Source organism: Myotis yumanensis, unplaced genomic scaffold (genome assembly GCF_028538775.1).
Source record: "Myotis yumanensis isolate MYYU_CA2020_CCGP unplaced genomic scaffold, mMyoYum1.0.hap1 SCAF_8, whole genome shotgun sequence".
NCBI classification, from domain to species: domain Eukaryota; kingdom Metazoa; phylum Chordata; class Mammalia; order Chiroptera; family Vespertilionidae; genus Myotis; species Myotis yumanensis.
This window is the reverse complement of record NW_027223759.1, coordinates 5,969,710-5,990,674: the sequence shown is the minus strand read 5'-3', so window position 1 is coordinate 5,990,674 and position 20,965 is coordinate 5,969,710. Positions and strand designations below refer to the sequence as shown.

The 20,965-nt window shown below is 44.9% G+C and overlaps 1 protein-coding gene across 4 annotated transcripts in view; it reads left to right on the top strand.

The window, feature by feature from the left end:
• DNAH7 (dynein axonemal heavy chain 7) overlaps positions 1–20,965 on the top strand; it is a 151,913-nt gene that overhangs the window by 45,408 nt on the left and 85,540 nt on the right. For all 4 annotated transcript variants that reach the window (XM_070421732.1, XM_070421734.1, XM_070421731.1 and 1 more), the window contains 9 exons: positions 1,054–1,252; positions 3,818–3,958; positions 5,875–6,087; positions 7,429–7,538; positions 10,674–10,842; positions 13,274–13,376; positions 13,496–13,623; positions 14,937–15,149; positions 17,656–17,754. In XM_070421732.1, coding sequence (XP_070277833.1) covers positions 1,054–1,252; positions 3,818–3,958; positions 5,875–6,087; positions 7,429–7,538; positions 10,674–10,842; positions 13,274–13,376; positions 13,496–13,623; positions 14,937–15,149; positions 17,656–17,754 — 1,375 coding nt within the window. The remainder of the gene's footprint in view (positions 1–1,053; positions 1,253–3,817; positions 3,959–5,874; positions 6,088–7,428; positions 7,539–10,673; positions 10,843–13,273; positions 13,377–13,495; positions 13,624–14,936; positions 15,150–17,655; positions 17,755–20,965) is intronic.

Below are 20,965 nucleotides of genomic sequence, written 5' to 3'. Positions count from 1 at the left end.
ACTGCGTCTAACAGAATACACGCTCCATCACAGCAGAGGTTTCTGACTGCTTTTTCCCCCAGTGTGGAGTCCCGATTCCTTAAAGGAATATAAATCATATAATAAACCAGCAGTGAATAGATATTTGCTAAATAAATTAATTTGGTGCTGTATCTTCAAAGTAGGAGATGAGTATTTTAGACAAAAAGATCGATTTAGGCTCAGATTCCCATCTGCGACTTTATCGCTGCTTCTTTATTGCCCACTTGGAAGAGGTAGTCGATTGGTTACTGGTAATGTGCCAAAAGAGGGCTTTGGTCAGTTCCAACGATATCACAGTGAGGAGACCGAAGTTGGGTAGCTTCAAAGCAGCTGGTTTATAAACTGTAAAGTACTTAACGCAGTAAACCTAGTTCATGTTTTGCAGGACGTCTCTGAAGACCCCAGTTGAAATGGCAACTTTTGTGCATCTGACGATTTTTCAGATCCGTGTGCTATCTGTTAGTCAAGATTCGCTTGCTCCTTACGTTACTTTTATTTTATTTTATTTTTTTTAATATATTTTATTGATTTTTTACAGAGAGAAAGGGAGAGAGACAGAGAGTCAGAAACGTCGAAGAGAGAGAAACATCGATCAGCCGCCTCCTGCACATCCCCTACCGGGGATGTGCCCGCAACCCAGGTACATGCCCTTGACCGGAATCGAACCTGGGACCCCCCAGTCCGCAGGCCGAGGCTCTATCCACTGAGCCAAACCGGTTTCGGCACCTTACGTTACTTTTAAATCTTTCGATCCATTGTGTTGGAAACAAAGCCCCCTGGACATCTCCGCGGCAGCTTCACTTAGAGCTGTAATTTTACAGACCCTGGTTGTTGAATTAGTGCTGACCTCCCCCTGGACGCTGTCATCCACACAGGCAGGGCCTGTGTCTTTTCTCTCTCAGCCCTTTATCTCCCGCAGCCTCTAGGAGCCTCAGACACGGTGCACGTTGGTGAATTTGGAAAGAGGATTGGTACACAAGGAACGGCCATCGCTCAGTGTATTGTCTTACATGCGTGTGTTTCCTCTGCCAGGGTGCAGCCTCACCTGAAGAAATGTTTCGAAGGGATCGCCAGGGTGGAGTTTACAGAGACTTTAGACATCACGCACATGAAGAGCAGCGAGAACGAGGTGGTGGAGCTCATCGAGACCATTTCCACAGTGAAGGCCAGAGGCCAGGTGGAAAAGTGGTTGGTTGAGTTAGAGAGAGTGATGATCAGATCCATCCAAAAGGTAGCTGGCCGCATTCATTGTTTCTAGTGAAGACGATAGAAGGCTAATGTGTCACTGATAAGTGCGCGGTTGGAAACCGAGTCAGGGGTTACCACTTTAACTCTAATACATCGCTCAAAGACCAGGCAATGGTCTGTGACATCATTTAGCAGCGACCCCCTTGACAAGTGGGACCAAGTGCCATCCATCCCAGAGAAAACGTGGGTCGTAGTCACGAGCCTGTCTCACTTCGTCCAGCCACGTGCTGTGCTTCTGTCATGCACTAACACACGTGGGTCCACACCGTCTATCTTCAGACTCGTCTTAGAAGCCCCGCTCTCCAGCTTCCCATCCATCTCCTGGACGTGTAGGTTTCTGTGGTGAACTGTTTTGTTCTCGTTTTGTTCTCTGCATACACAAAAGATGTACCCAAATGGTAGAAAGCCATAACATGTCCTGCAGTGAATGTGAACTTCATATTTTTCACATCACCTCATAAAGCACATGATCATCCCGCCATTTGTAATTATTTTTTTAGTGGAGAATTTCAAGTCATGGCCACAGACAGATATGGATTGTGCACTTAAACTCACTCTTTACTATCCCGTGGACCTGGCACTCGGGTTCTCTATTGAGAATAAATATCATGGCCGAGCAGGAGAGCACGAGGGCAAGGATGCAAAGGAAATAAGGCGTTAAGTCCCAACAGCAACGTTCATTACTTTTTCAGATCTCTCACACATTATTGGAAAAAGTAATTAGAATCTATATGTTTAATGGATATCACAAGTCTTAATGCTTCTTTCTCTTCTAAAACATGGTTTTAATATCTGCCTGCATACAGTTGTCCCAATAGATGTAAAATCTTTGGGGCAGTTTCCCATTTCTGCCTATTATAAATTAAATTCTAATGGACATGCTTACACATATAGCTTTGATTGGATTAGTTATTTGCTCATGATAATTCTCATGTGGAGGACCAGTGGGCTCAAGAGGATGAGCTTGCATAGGCCTTGATAAGAAGTGACAAAGAGCATTCCCATTCTTGTAGCTGTTAGCAATGCAAATGAATTCCACTTGGATCACTACTGAGCACCATTGCATCGGGGTATATGGCTGGTTAACTGATGTATGCAGTGAAGACTCACTATTTTAGACATATCTGATACTATTTCAACTATTGTTTTCATTTTGTTTGTCAAAGTGCTTAAAGAAAATATTTCGGTTGCCCTTTCAGAGCATTAAAGTTGGGGTGGCAAGGAATTGTGTAGGCAATATCTTCCCCAAATGTTCATGTGTAAGTTTCTGTTGGTGAAGTATGCAGGCAAATGCAGTATAAATGCACATAGGAGATATGCGTGTTACTTTTGTGGTGCTATATATATTTGCATATTTGAAAGACTACTGCATGCCTAAATGAAGTTAATTTTATGTCATTTGTAAATAATTTTAAAAGTCATATTCTTAACACCTTTGCCCCTTTATCATTCTAGATTATCATGTCTTTAATGCAGCTTGCTACCCCCAAAATAAACATAATTTATATATGGTATATATATATTTCCTTGTATATATGACATACAAAGATATAGTAATATATTTTACATTCAATACTATAGAACTTTATGTAGTCCTACTTCTCCTCATCCAATAGATATTTATTCCACTCTTGGTGTATCTCTACTCTGCCTTCTTTCCCCCACCTCTCAGTTGTTCATTTTTACCTGCTCTTTCTGTGGCCTCCTTGGCCTTTTCAACTCCATAGACATACTAGGTAGACTAGAAATCTAGAACGTTTTACCCATTCTTATATATTTCTCATAAAAATCCAATTTTGACATTTCCCCCCCCCCAAAAAAAATTCAAACATTAAAGTGGGTGTCACCTCACAGACGATGTTACTATTTTTGATTGATCTAACAGATGAAAATGTCACCCACTGATGGCTGGATATATCAGTCCACTGAACACATATATAGCAAAGCACATGAGGCAGACTTCCTGATTTTACGGCTCTCAACTCTCCATGAATGAATTATGCACTAGTCCCTGTCATCACTGCTGTGGGCCTCACACTATGGAATTGAGAGGGGACGAAATCTGCAAACACGGGGGGAACTTGAGAGAAATTGTGTGGTTTCCCTGATGGCCAGGTGCACAGATGCACATGGCTGAGTGGGGATCTGATTGGTTCAAAGAAAATCTGTACCTATGAATTTGATGGCTCTCATTTGGGAAGTATTTGAATTTATGTTTTACAGTAAAATTGCCTTATGCCTCTTCAATCCAAATGTATCGAGGATATTTTTGGCTACGACTGGTCAAAGAAATAGTTGACATAACGTGCTTCACACAAATTGATCCTGCACCAGCAAAACAAAATGCTATGTAATGTAGTTGTTTTACTCACAGGTATAGGAATTAACTTGAATTTAAAGAGTCTGGTCATGTGCTTTGTGTCTTTATATAATTGGCTAAGATGTAAAACATGGAACGGTATGCGTTCATCTGTTGGCGTTTAGCTTTTCATTGGATAGCATATTCAGGTGTGAAACTGTTCACCTTTAGCATTTTTTTTCCAATTAGGTCATTAAATCTGCCATCATTGCCTATACACAATATGAGCGGATTAAGTGGGTGAGGGTCTGGCCTGGACAGACGGTGCTCTGTGTGTCCCAGACCTACTGGACAACCGAAGTCCAAACAGCTATTTCGAAAGGGCAAGAGGTGAGCTTTTCCTACCCCAGGGCTCGTCAGCACTTTCCCAACTATTACTAGAAAGAAACACAATCCACCCAAAAAGCCAAGGTACTGGAGTCTCAATCTTGTTATCATATACATTATTGTACCTTTAAAAATAAAGTCACATTGGGACTGAGGAACTTCTGAAACTCAGAAAGGATAATTCTCTTTAATGTCTGGAGTAAAGCTTCCTATGAAGACCAGGTATCAGGCTCATTTAGACTATTTTAATCTTTATTTTTCATGCACTGCTTTTGAGTAAATAATGATTAATATTTTGAGTGATGCTTGATTTGAAAGATTCTAATAAATTGGGTCTATGAATTTAGTAACACTGTTCATTACTAAACTCATATTTAATACCATTTATGACTAAATTCATATTAGTAATTAATTAGTAGCCCCCTGGACTTCCCTCCTTACTTGCTGGCCCCCAAACCATTCTCTTTATCACTCACCATCACAGGGAAATAGTGTGTGTGTGGGGGTGGGGGGGGGGGGGCGGGGGACAGAGAAGCAAATCAGCCAACTTTACCGGCATCTTCCAGTTCCTTTTTTCATTTCACATGTAGTGTTTATCAAACATCCTCCCCTCTGTCCAACGTGTTTTTTCCGGGCCGACTCCAAGAGGCTGGCACAGGTAGGAGTTGCGGTAGAGCACCGAGGTGTTAGCTGTAATCCTTTTATGCTTCTACAAACACCAAGGGCAATTGGGCTCTCAAGGGACAGGTCATGGAGGTCACAACCTTCTCAGTGTGTCCTCTGCTCAAACGGTCTGCTCTGCCGGTAGTTCTTACCTTGTTGTCCAGAGACATCGCTTTTTGGTTTACAACAACAATAGTACCCGCTGATGCCGAGATGGAGTTCCTCGCACATCTGCTAGTGTATTCACGCCCCCCCCCCCCGCCCCCACCAACACACACACGCTCAGGTGATGTGGTGCAGATATGGAGCCGTTCACAGAGCAAGCCATTGACAGCCTGTGCCTCAGGGTCACTCGCTCCACAGACGTGGGGGCCTCTCCTCTGACCTCTGACGCGGGAGCCCACAAGATGTAGCAAGTCAGCCTGTTGTCATGTCCCTGGCCCGCTCGCCCTCTCCCACTGGGCGCTGTGGTGCCCTCCTGGCTGCCTGATGGCATGAAATTAGCTAAGCTTTACCTGTGCCCTGAAAAGCGAACGCTTTCCTTCTCCTCTGCTTGTGCTGGCCCTGGGGGAGGCTGCCCTTCTCCCTCTGCCTGCGGGTCTATCTGGGACGCTCAGCATTCTCTGTGCTGGGGATGTCTCCCCTCACTAACGCAGGGTTCACAGTGGGAAGGGAGGACTCTGCTCGAGCAGCTGGAGGCTCTTGGCCGCCTGTGGAGGACTGGGCGCTTCTGTCCTCTGCAAACGCCCGAGCCGCCGGGCGCTTGGTGCCAGCACAGCACCAGGTTGGACCGTCACACTCCGAGAGCCCGTCACCCCAGCACCTGCTCCCATCGGGTTACTCAGCGAGCGGTGACTGTGGACCTGGTGCCCGTGAGGCGTTCCAGGGGCGAGAACGTGAAACGAAGGGATCACGGAGTCAGAGCCTTGGGTGTCGCAAATGTCGATGTGGTTTTGAGTCAGGGTATCTCTGTACCCGTAGAAGGCCCGAGGTGTGATAAAAGTATTTAATACCAGAGCAGTTAACTCCAGATTCATCAGCTCGCTGTGTAGAATGGTTTACAAGGAATACAATGTTAACAAAAATACTCTCACCTGATACCGCTGTGGTGAGAAAAATGGATTATTTGGAAATCATATCATACGGAAAATCACGATAAAAATGTAGAAAACACTCTATATACATGCGAATTCAAAGTGTTTCTTTTTAAAATAAATTCTGATCCTATTGAATAATCATATCTTCTTTTCTTGCAGGCTCTTGAGGAATACTTGGAAAAATGTAACCGTCAAATTGATGATATTGTCACCTTGGTCCGCGGCAAACTGTCCAAGCAGAATCGCGTGACTCTGGGGGCCCTGGTGGTGCTGGATGTTCACGCCAGAGACGTCCTCACGTCCCTGGTTAATAAGAAAGTCAGTGATGAATCTGACTTTGAATGGTTAAGTCAGCTGAGGTACTACTGGCAGGTAAGTGACAGCACTGGATGTTACTACAAGGCCATTTCAGCGCCCGGCTTTGTGATTTGTGCTGCTCGCATGGACATAGTATCAGCGACGGGATTTTTTGCCGACAGTTGACTCTACCCAAGCAAGCGTTCTCCAGATTGAAGATTGAGGCAGCCAGAAACTCTATCTAAAACTGTATCTATATCTAATCCAGCTCCCCACAGCCAAGTGTGTAGTTACATAGAGATATATAAACACATATAGACACACACAAATTATGAGTAATTATAAAAAATGTACTCATTTTAAATGAGTCCTTATGCTTGCTGAATCTGCACAATGTTCAAACTAGTTAGTTGAGAGTTGCATTTATAGATGACTGGAGACATCTATGGAAAATGCAAGTCAGACTGTTTCCGTTGGATTTAGTCATGAGAACTTTCTCTTGCTCATCAGTTGAAGGAACCAGAAACATCATGTGGGAGGAAGGCTTTTGTCAGGGCATCGGGTGACTGGTGCTGGCAGCCCCGTTGGGAGGTAGATGAGCGGGGACGCTTAGTACCGGGGAAAAGGTTGGGCCTGTTGAGAGTGGGAAGAGAGAGCTCACGACCAGAGATGCGGACTCTAAAGTTCTCATCAGATTCTATTCGCTTATGTGAAAGGCTTGGGTGAAATGGGGTAAGAGGAGAGAAGATGCACGAACCGGAAGCTGGAAAAATAGGTGAGCGGCAGAGTGTATAGTGGTGAGGGGCTCGGACGGCGGCCTCATTGTTTCAGGCCCTCCCCTGACCGGGTGTACGGCTGGGCAAGTTACCTGCTCTCTTTAAGCATCAGCTTCCTTATCTGTAAAATGGTGATCGTGAAAATACCCGCGCTACAGTGAAAATTAATTTAATAAATGGTCAAAACTCTAGGAGAATAATGAGTGATCAGAAAGAGAAATTGTGAGAACAATCCCATTTACAGTTGCATCAAAAAGAAGGAAATGCCTTGGAATAAAGTTAACCGAGGAGGTGAGGGACCTGTATACTGAAAACCAGAAGGCATTGATGAAAGGAACTGAAGAACGCACAAACAAATGTAAAGGCCTTAATAAAAATAAAATTAAAAGTGTAAGCAACTTAAACAAAGAAAATACAGGAGAGATAAGGAATATATTTTCCAAAGATATTCTATAGGAAAAATTGAAGCCAATGACTTCAATTACATTGACAAGGAAATCAGATATTGAATTCTTCTACTGAATTAAATAAACTTTAAAGATGTTTATACGCTGCCTATTGCTTATAAAAGAGCTGGAGATTTCATGTTATCTGAAATCCTAATGTTTGAGCTAACTTTATTTTATCTGCTCTCTCCTAGGACAATAATCTAGAAACCAAGATGATTAACGCCGGCTTGCGATACGGGTATGAGTACCTGGGCAACTCCCCGCGGCTGGTGATCACTCCGCTCACTGACCGATGTTACAGGCAAGCTCGTTAACTGCAGGGTCTGTTGGGGATAGCTTTCACTCCTCTCTAGACCACCTCCATCTGACAAAGTACCCGATTATTTTCCGCTCCATAAATGTATCCTGCGTTGCCTTTTCCTAGACCCTTAATTCTACTCCCAACGTGACCCTCAATGTCTCTCTCTCTGCTCTGCCTCCTCTCCGGCCAGGAGCTCTGAGTATTATCTGGTCTGGCTGTGGTGTCTTACGGTGTTCGCATCGCCTGTCGGTTCTTGAAACTTTCTGGCTCTTACTTTTGGATCATTTGAGACATCTCATTCCTTCCCCTGGAACACGGAGTTTTCCTCATGGTTTCCGGGGTGTTCTCGTCGGTCATGGCTGGCGGATGCCCAGGTCTGGACCCCCAGCCAAGGTCCCTCCTGTGAACTAGCCTCGCGCATGCCTGCTGGGCAGCTCCGTCAGCCAGCTCACTCACATGGTTTCTGTCATCCGTCTGCACAACGGAAGGTCTCTCACTACTTAACCCCAGGCTCCCATCGCCCATCTTCCAAATTATCTCAGATCCTGAACTAAACTTTGTTCTTTTTTGTTCAAAAAGTTACCTCGTTCATTGACTAAACCAGTCCCAGGGTGCGAGCAGAAAGCCATTTCGTTCTTTCTTATCCCTGTTCTTTTTAAACTTTGCTCTATCAAATATTGCTCCCCATTCTCCCTAGATGAAGAAAGCTGGGGGAGACTCCCCCATTTTTCTGGTTATTCAAAGGTATTAGTGAATAGTGGTTTTCTTTTTGTCAGATATTAAAGTCCAATTAGGCCTCATCTCAAAGTTCTTATCTTTCATCTAATTTTAAGCCTCCCTTCTCCACCTGCTCCAGGCTTACCCAGGCATGGGGCCTGCATTTGGGAAGGTAAATGTGGGCCACCTTTCGTCACCTTTGTCCCCGTCCTGAGCGCCGGTCCCGTGATCGCTGGGGGTTGATGGCGGAGGGCGAAGGCAGGGGTGGGGGGTCTATAGTGACATGCGTCTTGTGTGACACTTGGTGTTGGCTCAAGCCCAGATGTGCTGATCTCTCAGAGGATCTTTATGTGGGTGCCTGGGAGCCCCCTCTCCAGTCCCTGGCTTCTCCCTGCCTTCTCTGCAGGCTGCTGGGACTGTCCTTCAGCCTCTACCTGCGCCCCCGCCCCCCACGCACACATCCTTTCCGTGGGGTCTTCTCTGACCCGGGTGGGCCTCCTGCACGGGGTCCATGCCGCAGCCACGGCTCTGGATCCTTCCAGCGCCAACTGGATCCGGATCGAGGACACCAGTGCCCCTGTCCTGCCAGCCCTGTGAGTGCATCTCTCACCCTACAGCCCCCTTTCCCGCTCTGTTGTACGGATGTGCTGCAGGGGCGCTCCCTGCTTTATTTACTTGTTATTTGTTATTGAATTTATTGGGGTGACATTGGTTAATAATAGGCTTCCAGTGAGCGGTTCAATAACACAGCATCTGTATATTGTGTTGCGTGTTCACCATTCCATGTCAAGTCTCCTTCCGTCACCATTTACCCCCCCTTGGCCCTCTCCTGTCTCCCCCACCCGCTTCCCCGCAGGCCATGTATTCTTTCGAGTCAGTGTTTTGATTTCTTCGGATATAGTCTCAGCAGTGGAATTGCTGAATCATAAGACAGCTTCATTTTTAATTTTTGGAGAAAATGCCATCCTGTTGTCCACAGTGTCTGCCATTGGCCTTTCCATTTTGCCTCTTCTCCATTCTCTTTCTTCTTCTGTGTCTTGTTTTCTTATATTAGAGCTCCATATCTTTCTGTGTGATTTTCCCATTTTTACTTCCAAGTGCATAATTCTGTTTCTTTATGGTCACTCCGCTATTTTACCTGTTCACTGAGTTTTTAAAAGTTCCATAATTATATTTTTACTGCAAGCATTTAAAGTCGTCTCTTTTGTGAGATTGGCCTCATTTTTTCTTACAATTTCCTGATGTCTTTTGCTTTTCATATAAAATCTTCCTGAACAAACCACCGGGTGCCAAGGTGGCTGAGTGATGAGGTAACACTCCTAGGCCTCTGTCCATGCGCCTTCACGCTGCAGGTCTGGCTCTTCACTGTGATCTCTCTCTCTCTCTCTCTCTCTCTCTCTCTCTCTCGTTTCCACCGGGAGCTCACTGCAGCAGGGGCTGCATCCCCATTGGTTCTTGCATGTTCTCGGCTGAGGGGGTGTCCACGTGGAGCAGTTTCACATTTCTGTCTGGAAGGCTCTCGGGTTTTCTCTGGTCCAGGTAACATCTAACGTTGCCTTTCCCATGGGTAATAGGACTGTGGGCTCCATCGTCATGAGTGATGTGCTTTCCTCAGGCCCCGTGTGCAGGGCGAGCTCCGTCTCTTCTGCGGTGGGGTCTCTCTCTGCCTCCTCAGGGGGTGGCTGGGGTAACGTTAGTCCCATTCGAGACAGCGCAGCCCCTGGTTGACATGGGTGGGTCACTTCAGCTCCTCACCCTGCTCAGTTCTGAGGGCTTCTTTTTTAAAAATATTTTTTTATTGATTTCGGAGAGAAAGGGAGAGGGGGAGAGAGAGAGAGAAACTTCCATGATGAGAGGGAATCATTGATCGGCTGCCTCCTGCACACCCCACACTGAGGACCGAGCCCGCAACCTGGGGCTGTGCCCTGACCGGGAATAGAACCATGGCCTCCTGGTTCCTGGATTGATGTTCAACCACGGAGCCACGCCGGCCAGGCTGGGGGCTTCCTTTTCTGTTTCTTGTGGATGTGTCTACGCTTGTGACAGGCAGATACCAGAGCAAGATGCCCCTAACTGCTTTTTCAGCTTTCCACTCCCTCTTCACTGGCCATTTTCTCTTCATTCTCCCAAAAATGCCTGCGTGGTGTCTTCCTTTACGCAGCATCTCCCTGTGCTTGCAGTAGCAGGGTGGGTGGCTCAGGATGAGCTGAGTTCTCCCTAGAAGTCGGCATAGAATCTCAAACGTGAGTTTGTTTAGATCGTGTCGTGTATACAGCTCTTCGGGAGTAAAATACAGTCACAGACAGAGCAATGCGCAAAGAGGAGGGGGTGGGAGGGCAGGAAGGGGTGCGGGAGGAGGAAGCGGGTTTGGCACGGGGACCTCTCACCTGGCTCCACAGATGGCTCATTGCATTTCAGAACCCTGTTCGGAGCCCTGCACCTGCACCTCGGGGGGGCGCCTGAGGGCCCCGCGGGCACGGGGAAGACAGAAACCACCAAGGACTTGGCCAAGGCGGTGGCCAAGCAGTGTGTCGTGTTCAACTGCTCCGACGGGCTGGACTACCTGGCTTTAGGGAAATTCTTCAAGGTTTGCATCGACACCTCATCCTTTTCCTTTACAATATGATAACTGCTCGGAGAGGGAGGCTGTTTATTATGGAACATGGTTGGGTGCAAGTAAAAGACATTGTCGTTTAAGTAAAGTTAAGGGTAAAGTACCATCTCGGTGATTCTCAAGAGAAGCGGGGTTATACGAACACTTCCCTGGGAAGGAGGCCCGTCCCCCTCACCAATCCTGCTCTGATGGCTCAGCATTGCTGATGGGAAGCTGGGTGGGGGAGTGGAATCGGGTGGGCGGGGGGTGGGGGGGTCCCTTCAAGGCACTGGGCCAGGTGCAGGGCTTGAGGCTGTGGGACTCTGAAGACCTCTTTACCTGCAGACCTTGTCCTGAACAAGTTCTGGTACAGGATTTACTCCTGTGGGCGCGTTCTAGTTCATCTGTTTTGTTGAACTTAAGAATCCACGTGGTTGTTTTTCTCCTGATTCTGGTTGAGAAGCCCACCCTCCTGAGTTTGGAAGACTGCAGAAGGGAGGTTAAGATGTAAAGTCTCTACACCCGTGAGCAGCTCGTCATCCCTCAAAAAGTTAGGTGGTACAATTGAACACAAAATTCTCCATTTGGGATTAGGGGCTCTGTTTGTTTGTTTTATTTCTATTTTTTTTCCTGTAATTTTCAAAGTACATTTTAAAAATTCTGTAATCCTTACTTTTCTGAATTTCTCCAGAAGATGTTAACATTTAAAAAAATAATGAAACGAACACAAAAGAATATACCAATTCTACCCCATACAGTAAACTGCTCCTGAATGAAATACGGCCTGGTCATTCTGGCTGTTGTTGTTAGTCCTTACACAAGGATATTTTTCCACTGAATTTTAGAGAGAGTAGAAGGGAGGGGGAAAGACAGAGAGAGAGAAACATTGATGTGAGAGAGATCAATTGGTTGCCTCCGGTATGCATCCTGACCAAGGCACGGATGGAGCCTGCAACCCAGATACGTGCCCTTGAGCAGGAATCGAACCCGGGACCTTCCGTCCAAAGGCCAGTGCTCTATCCACTGAGCTAAGCTGGCCAGGACTGTACAAACTTGGAGTATAAAAAGTCTCTACATTTGTGATGTTGAAATAATTAGAATAAGAGTTTTTTAAGTCAAAATTATAATGAATAAAATGTCAAGAAAGCATTTGAATGACCAATTGCTGCTGTTATCATCCTCTGTAATGATATACAACCTTGTTGTAATGATTATTTAAGAAAGAAATAGCAAATCTATCTGTTAGATTTGCATTCCAGACGGTTGCATATTTCTAAATGTTGAAAGAAACATCTGGCATGTGTTACTCAATTTTTTAATCCATATAATGGTATTCTTAATTCTTTAATTTAGATTCATACACTGAATGGTATTAACTTTGCTTATCAGTAAGTATGTATTGATTGTAGGGACACTTTGTGTTAGGATTAGCTTATGCTGAACAATGGGCGTACAAAATAAAAAAGACACGGGTGTTGGCATTAAGAACCTCACAACCCGTATAACTGAATATGTGGCTTCGTAAGCATCCTGTTCTTTGTGATTCTAAGCCTTTTACTATAGCATGTACTAGAGACTGGGTCACGGATAGAATTTTCTAGATAATGAATATGAACATTCTTTGACATGCACAGAGTTCATATTTCCTCCAGTGTGGCTCCGTAGAGGGAGCCGTGTACACATCCCAGTCCAGCCGCCGCTAGCTGTGCGGACTCATTCTAATTGCTTAACGCCTTGTGTGACGCAGCCTCAGCTTCCTTACAGAAATATGGACGCAAAGTGCCATGCGTCCTCCTGGCGCACCCCTGGTTCTCAGTGCAACGCGCCCACATACATACACAGCCTCTGTCGAATGTACATTCAACAAATATATGTGAAATAAAACTTTTAAAAAATGAATCTGAATTTGGACTCAGCTACTCTGACTTGATTTTCCAGTTTTTCCTTAGGACAGAATGGCACACCTGTGTGAGGTGGCTGTGAGCTGGGATGGCGGATGAGGGCCCCAGACTGTGCTAGTTGGCCTTTAAGGTCCTCAGACCACAGAGCAGTCTCTGGCACCCGCAGTCATCTCATTTAGAGGATTCTCACAGCCCATCCTATAGAGTCCATGTGGAAAAGGCAAATAAAATCCATTAGTAAATAAAGTAAGAAAGGCTTTGAAACTAAAGGTGTACATCTAAATGCTAAAAAATATAAAGAAAGTAAACAAAAAATCAATTGGAAAATTTCTCCAATTGATCAAACCCTTTATTCATGCATAATCATGAATTTGGTCATAAGAAAAGCCATCTTTAAAGATAAAGGTGAATAGCAATTTCCTTGATAGATATTAAATCCTTGAACAGATGGGGTGAAAATGCAACATTTCAATGCAATGTTTCGTCAGATAAAATTGAAAAATGTCATTCCTGTTTTCTCCCAGGGACTGCTATCTTGCGGAGCCTGGGCTTGCTTTGATGAGTTTAACAGAATCGATTTGGAAGTACTTTCTGTGGTGGCTCAACAAATTCTTACTATCCAGAGAGGTAACGGGCTAGTTTGCCATTGTGTGAGGGGGAAAAAGCAGAGCTACGGGAGGTGAGGGATGGCACGAGTCACACTTACACGTGGGATCGCTCAGTCATCTCACTCTGATCACCCGCAGGCATTAACGCAGGGGCGGACACACTGGTATTTGAAGGAACGGAACTAAAACTTGACCCCACGTGTGCTGTCTTTATCACCATGAACCCTGGGTACGCCGGGCGCTCGGAGCTGCCAGATAATCTGAAGGTACACAAAGGGCGACTATGTCACCCAAGTCCTTCTTATAATTTACAATCAATACATAAAAAGAAAGAACACACTATCCTTGAATTTTATGCAAAACGTTTGCTTTTAGGTGTCATATTTAACTTTTAGAAAATAATTTTTAAAGCTGTGAGGACCTTTAGAAAATGAATGTGCAAACCAGAAAGAGTTTCCAAAACTTGTATTTAAAATGTGTGGTAATTATAGGAAATACAGGAAATAATGAAAAGGTACCCATTCTACTGCTTGCTATATTGTACCCTCCGATTTTAAATGTCTTTCAAAAGGTTAATTTTAAATGCTGAAATCAGACACTTGTGTATACGGGGTGTTTTTTTTCCCAAGAGTCTATTATAGCACAAGCATTTTCCTTTCTTTACAAACATAATTCTATAAATTTACTGAACTACATAGCTTACTGTTGGACATTTATGTTGCTTTTAGTTTTCCGGCATAGTAAATAATATTGCAATGGGCAGTTTTTACTTAAGTCTTTTCTCTGTTTTAAAATATTTCCTTAGGGTGAGTCATAGGACAAAGAGCTATGTTGCTAAATTGCCTTCTAACACAGGTTGAAACAATTTACATCCCACAGCAACTCACAATTCTCATTAATTCCCAAGCCCCATTTTTAAAAATTTTTTTTAAAAAAACAGCAATACACTTTTCCAGTTGAATAGATGAGGATCTTCACTCTCCCGGTGGCTGCGTGTTTATGGCTAGTGCATAGAGAGCAGTGGTGAGGAAGAATGAGGTGGTCATTGCGGCTCCAACCCCATCTTCCGGCTCTCGAGCCTGCGTTCCTGCCACCCCGACGCCAGCGCTTCCGCTCCATCCAGATGAGTCCCAGGCCCTTCCCCATGACAGGCCGCCTCCCCAGAGGAACAGCACATAATTGATACTTTGACATTCGTGTTAATGAACAATTCACTAAAGATTTAAGTAGGATAGAGATCTGACAACATGAATTGACCAACAAATAAGACCCGAAGCACGGAGGCACGGAGCAGACTGACACACCTCGGTGTGGAGTTGGGGGAACAGGAAGGGAGAAACCAGAGAACTTACAGACTTACATGCAGAGCCCGTGGACACGGGCAACAGGGTGGTGAAGACCTGGGGGGAGGGGGATAGGAGACTGTTTTTACCGATACAGTGTTTTTGCCTATATGACTTGGACCCTGTCATTTCTTCATGTTGCTAAGAGCTATGAGACTGTAACAGCCTGTGAAATGAGGAGTGGGTTCCCCTTCACGACGGCCTTTCTAAAAGCACGTCGTCCTCCACTCCCGCAGGCCCTCTTCCGGACAGTAGCCATGATGGTGCCGGACTATGCCATGATCGCCGAAATAGTCCTGTACTCCTGTGGGTTCGTCACGGCGCGGCCGCTGTCGGTGAAGATCGTGGCTACTTACCGCCTGTGCTCAGAGCAGCTGTCGTCGCAGCACCACTATGACTACGGCATGAGGGCCGTGAAGTCCGTGCTCACCGCCGCCGGCAACCTGAAGGTAGGGAGCCGCCTTGACTTTCACTGTCAACTCCCTCCTTGTGAATTTCAGGGCCACCTGTCTCCCCGGAGTTCCAGTGACTAGATGTGTCATCAACTGGAAAACATTCAGTTACTGTACTGAAAAGTTGATCCTTTGCCCACGTGAAAAGGGGAGTTTTGTGATTTGTAAAACTTGAGACATGCAGTTCTTAGTGATTTGAGTTCTGTTCCACAATTTTAAATGTAGAAACTAGGAACCACCAAGGAGTTTAATTCTTTGTGGCTGAGAAATATTCTGAAGGCTTTCATGCTACCTAAACATGTATAGCTTTAAAGGAAGTAATATATAATTAATTCACACAAAAGTCCCTGAACATTGCCACTTAATGTAATTACACCATTGCAACTAACGGAAGACTAACAGGAAGAGATTTGCAATATCATGTTTGCATGTTAAAATGGTATGAATCACAAGTGTAGATGGAAAACCCAAGTATTTTAGGACGTGGGTAACTTTTTGTTGGTAGCATCTTGTGGATCCATGAAATATGACTGTGCATTAGTTCTTTATGAAAGCAAGCAAGATAGGCTATAGTGAACAGACAAATGCAAGCTGTGACCTTGGCGTTTACACCATTTCCACATTCATGATTTGTAAAAGATAAAGATTTTAAAATATATCCTACGTGATTAAGAACAATGGTATGCATTTTTATCTTCTAAAATATTGTTACCGAGAATCCTGATATGTAGTGGTGCTATCCTATTTTGCATTAGCCTAATATGTCATTGTTTGTGTTTGTTTTTTGCGATAAACAAATGCAACTAGAAGCCACAATTTGTATTAACCTGGCGTGTCATGATTGCACTGTGGTCAGATAATGGGGAAGATAATGCATGTCCTCGGGTACGTCACTGCTGTCATCCAGGCTATGGAACGGAGCTGTTAAGGCTCCACAGCAACCGAATCCCATCCTCCCCTGTCCAAAGCTCATTTAGAATCATTGAACGTGTTGCCTTGAATATTTTGAGGTTTGTTTCTGTTACATCAGGAAACGATGTAAACATTTGCTTTAAAATAATAGCCTCTCAAATAACAAAATAAACTTCTGACGCTTCCTCATCTGTGTGTGGTCAGATGGCTCCAAAGACAGCATTCCCGTGAGTGGGACTGGCTGTGGCACTGGGAGCCCTGGAGATGCAGAGGCCCTGACCTTGACTGCCAGGCATCACTGACCTGTTAGGCTCCAGCCGTTAAGGAGGGACATGGAATTTATTAGGCAGAAAGATTCTAAAGAACAGGCAGAGGGTCCTGGGAAATTAAATGCAAGATGATAGGAGAACCTTTGGAGTGGGATGTTGAGCGAAGCATTGACGCTGAAAGAAATAATTCTGTGTTCGGATTTCTGTGAATTATTTGAACCTAATGGGCAGGTTCCACGTCCAACCGGTAAACTGTGGATTTACCACAGGTGTTTTGGAATTGAACGTAAGTTTTCTGAAATACCCTCTACTTAGGTGACTTGGCACACGAACCAGCCATCTCCCATCTGTCTGGCACACACTAACACATACCTGTACTCTGCTCTCAGCCAGCATGCTGCTCCCTGCCCCACCCCAAACACACACACACACTATTTTATCAGACGAGCTGTGTTCATTTACCCAGAGAGAGTTTGCTTGTTCCCCATTCTGAAGCCAGTTGGTATGTTCCTGTTATTATGTCATTTAATTAAATGTCAAGGAAATGGATGATATACCAACGTGAAGAGTTTTGTTTTTATGAAAACAAAGTTCATTGTTCAAGAAAGATTCAGTAAGATGAAAGGCTAAAAAAAAAAACAACCCATGAATTTGAATTAGGCATAGAAAGTAAAGTATATAAGACGGGAAAAAAACAACCTTAAAAATGGATAAGGATGCTACACTTAGACTGTCTCACAAGTACCCAAAGAGCTTAGTCTTCGTTAAAAAACAAAACCTGACACCACAAATCTGATGGAGCGGACGATGCGTCATTGATGTATTTTTTGGAAGAAAATTGGTGCCGAACTCTACACTCAGAGAAAAGGCTTTGGCTTCAAAATATGGGCAAATACTAGTAACTGAATGTTTATATGTTTCAAATTGAAATGCATCTTTTAGAAATGATTGCCCGCTTTTAGTGACTGTTTCCACTTAACCGACCCGTCGCTGGTCTCGGATGTGTAGGACAAGCAAGCTCTCACCCAACAGGGAGCCAGTGGCTCCTCCCACACTGTACTGAATTCATGCCCATAGCCCTTAACTTAGAGCATCTGTGAAGAGGTAGTTAGTTCAACCCAGGTTTTCATGGCTAGTAGAGAATTCAACAAGAATAAAGGTCAGTTTCTAAAATTAATAACTATCCAGCTAAATGCAAATGGTTCATAATTGTGCATGGGCTTAAATGGCCTCTTGGGCCCGTGTGCTTGTGTACCTGTGTGAAAATGTAGGGGCACAAGTTAACAAATTCTGGCATCATCATGAGTACATCTTTCTTTCAGCTGAAATATCCACATGAAAATGAAGAAATTTTGCTGCTTAGATCCATTATTGATGTAAATCTGCCAAAATTTTTGTCCCATGATTTACCGCTCTTTGAGGTAAGAACATTTATTATCCTAATGTAGCAACACTGTCCTTGCCATGTGCTTATCCAATGGCCGAGGGGGCAACTCCCTGGGAAACTTCCTCTTTAGAAAGCAATGGCCTGGCCAGAGAAACACAGATCATTCCACATGTGTGTGAAGGGTGTTTAGCTAACTTTGTTGCTTCAGATGACTTTTAACAACTTGGAATTTTAAAAGACTACTTTTATGAAAACCACACAGTGTAATGAGCACACACAAGCTACAAGATGTGTTTGCTTATAAACGACACTAGAATGCAGGGTCTGTGAAGGGAAGTCATCGGTCTAACACAGCTCTGACCCCCTTCACAGAACAGGGACTTGGTAATTGTTGCTAAACTAGTGATTGAGGGAATAAAAAACAAATACATAAATAAGCTTAATTTCTTTGGAAGCATGCCATAGCTTTTATGAAATTGTTTTTTTCAGGGTGATTTAAGATAAGAGCTAAGCTTGTTAATCCTGTTCTATTTTAAAGATTAGATTATGAATAATTGAGAAGGATTAGAGCAATGGTTGCAGTTTCCAGACTATAATTCCATTTCACGCGTTTCCTTCTCCCCATCTCCGGTAGAAGAGATCCGGGAGGGGGCTCGGGCTTCTGAGAGGAGCTGTTGCCCGATGGTGTCGCCTGGAAGGGCAGGCAGTTAGCTCCGGGGAGTGAGGACTGAAGTCGTCTGACTGTCACGAGTGGGGAAGGAAGGGCACTGCCCGGCAGCGAGGGCCGGTGTTGTCAGTGACCCACAGCGACCCCGTGCCTCGTTCTGAAAGGGGCTGCCCTTCGAAGTAGAGCTGGCGGTGCAGACATCTTATAGAACACAGCGACAGCAAGGAGGCGCACGTTTTCTTCCTAAAGCTTTCCTTCCGTGTCTTTGGTCCTAGCACACTGACCAGATTTCCCAGGAGTAAAAGCCATACTCGTTGTCATACAGAGGAAATGTACCTCGCTAGGGGTGTTCTCACACGGTGAGCACTGAGCACTGGCCCACAGTAGAGCACAATCAGCATTTTCAACCAGGACAACCCCTTGTGGTGAGAGACCGCCTTCCGCTGCAGAGAATTCATCGTCTCTGCCAGCCCCAGCCCCAGTGTCCACAGGCCGCGCCCACGGTGAGAACCAGAAGGACGCGTCTACACATTTCCAGCTCTCCCTGGTGGGGGCTTTGCTGAGAACCACTGGACACCAAATATGTTCTGGAGAGATCTGCTCCTTTTAAGGTTAACCTTGAGCAATTTGAGTTTTTTTTGTTTTGTTTTTAGAAAACACTACGCACTTACCATGGACCCGGTCCTATTCTAAGAGCTCTGCAGCTAGGATTCACTGAGTACTCACAGTGAGCCAGCGAGGCGGGCGCTCTCGTCGCCCCTGTCTCACAGATGGTGCACGCAGCACAGAGGTGCTGAGCGACTTGAGTTGATGGCCAGTCGTGGGGGAGCGGGGTTCCAACTGCACAGTCAGGCGGTGGAGTGCTCTCACCCGCTCTGCTGTACGGCCTTCCTCTTCTCTGCCTGAAGGAAACTCAGTGCCTTGATGAACTGGGATTCGTTTCAACATAGCAGCATCAACACAATTCAACTCAGGAGCAATTAAACTTGAAATTTGTAAATTCTGAAGTACAGCTCAACTGTATGCTTGCAGATAAAGCTCTTCTGAATTTTCACCTTTACCTTCAGAGTCCAAGAAACAGTCCTATTTCTCACACAGGCTGCTATGGTACTTATAGCCTCAGCAATTTATAAAGGAATATTTCTGAGAGCTTGCAGTTAACGCTCCATATTCGTGAACATTAACTGTGGAATTACAATTCTTTCCAATCATACATTACATGATTGTATTCGTTTCTTAAAGCCGCCATGACCAAGTGCCACAAACTTAGTGCCTTAAGACCACACACATTTGTCCTCTCGCAGCCTGAAGCCGAGGTGTTTTCCTCCGAAGGCTCTGGGAAGGACCGTTGCCAGGAGTGAAAGCCACGCTCATGTTCACCAGGCAGCACACACCTCGCTAGACGCCGTCCCAGGCAGCTGTGTGTTCTCAGATCCTGGCTGCTGGCAGTTGTTGATGTGGCTTTGCTCGGTACCACTCCAGTCTCGGCCTTCATCACGGCGGGGCCTTCTTCCCTGGTGTCTGTGTCTGACTCTTTCTCTCCTTTATGTGGTGCAGACAGCAGCATTGGGTTTAGGGCCCAGTATGACCTCGTCTAACTTAAGTCACATCTGCAAAGATCCTCTTCCCAAATAAGGTCACCTTCTGAGGTTCCATGTGCACAGGAAGGGCCACCGGCTAATTAGAATACTCCCCACTCCCATGAGTGAAATGCCTCTGAACTCGTTTGTGTGGATGGCATGAGAGAGGGGCTGAAGTTCGTTGTTTTGGCAAATCCAGGTATTCTGGCACCACTTGTTGGAGACGAGCTTGTCTCTGATCGGTGGATGTGCCTTCGTGCCCTTGTTGAGAAGGAGTTGTTCACGGCTGTAGGCTCCCTATTCTGTTCCCTTGATGTATTTGTCCATCTTTATGCCAATATGACAGTCTTTACAATGAACCTTAAAATTCGATCGTGTTCATTGTCTAACTTTTGGGATTAAACATGCTGTAAACAGGAGAAATCCCTTGTGACACTGGGTTAGGCAACAATGCCTTAAACACAACACCAAAAGCACAAGACATAAAATAGTACGCTGATAACATAGACTCATCAAGATTAAAAAGTTTATTCTTTGAATGATACTGGTAAAAGAATGAAAGACAAGTTACAGGCTAGGAAAAATACTTACAAATTAGGTATATGATGGAGGACTTGTATACATAATATATATATATATGTGTGTGTGTGTGTGTGTGTGTGTGTGTGTATAATATATAAAATATATAAAATATATATATATATTTTAATGCTTACCTGAGGATATTTTTCCATTGACTTTTGAAGAGAGGGAAAGACAGAGAGAAATATCGATGTGAGAAAAATACATCGATTGGTTGCCTCCTGCATGAGCCCCGACCAGGGTCCAGGCCGGGGAGGAGGCTGCAACTGAGGTACGTGCCCTTGATCAGAATCAAACCTGGGACCCTTTGGTCGCAGGTCGACGCTCTATCCACTGAGTCAAACCGGCTAGGGCTTGTATGCATAATATTTAAAGAATGCTTAGAAGTTACCATTAAGAAAATAAACCGAGTAAAA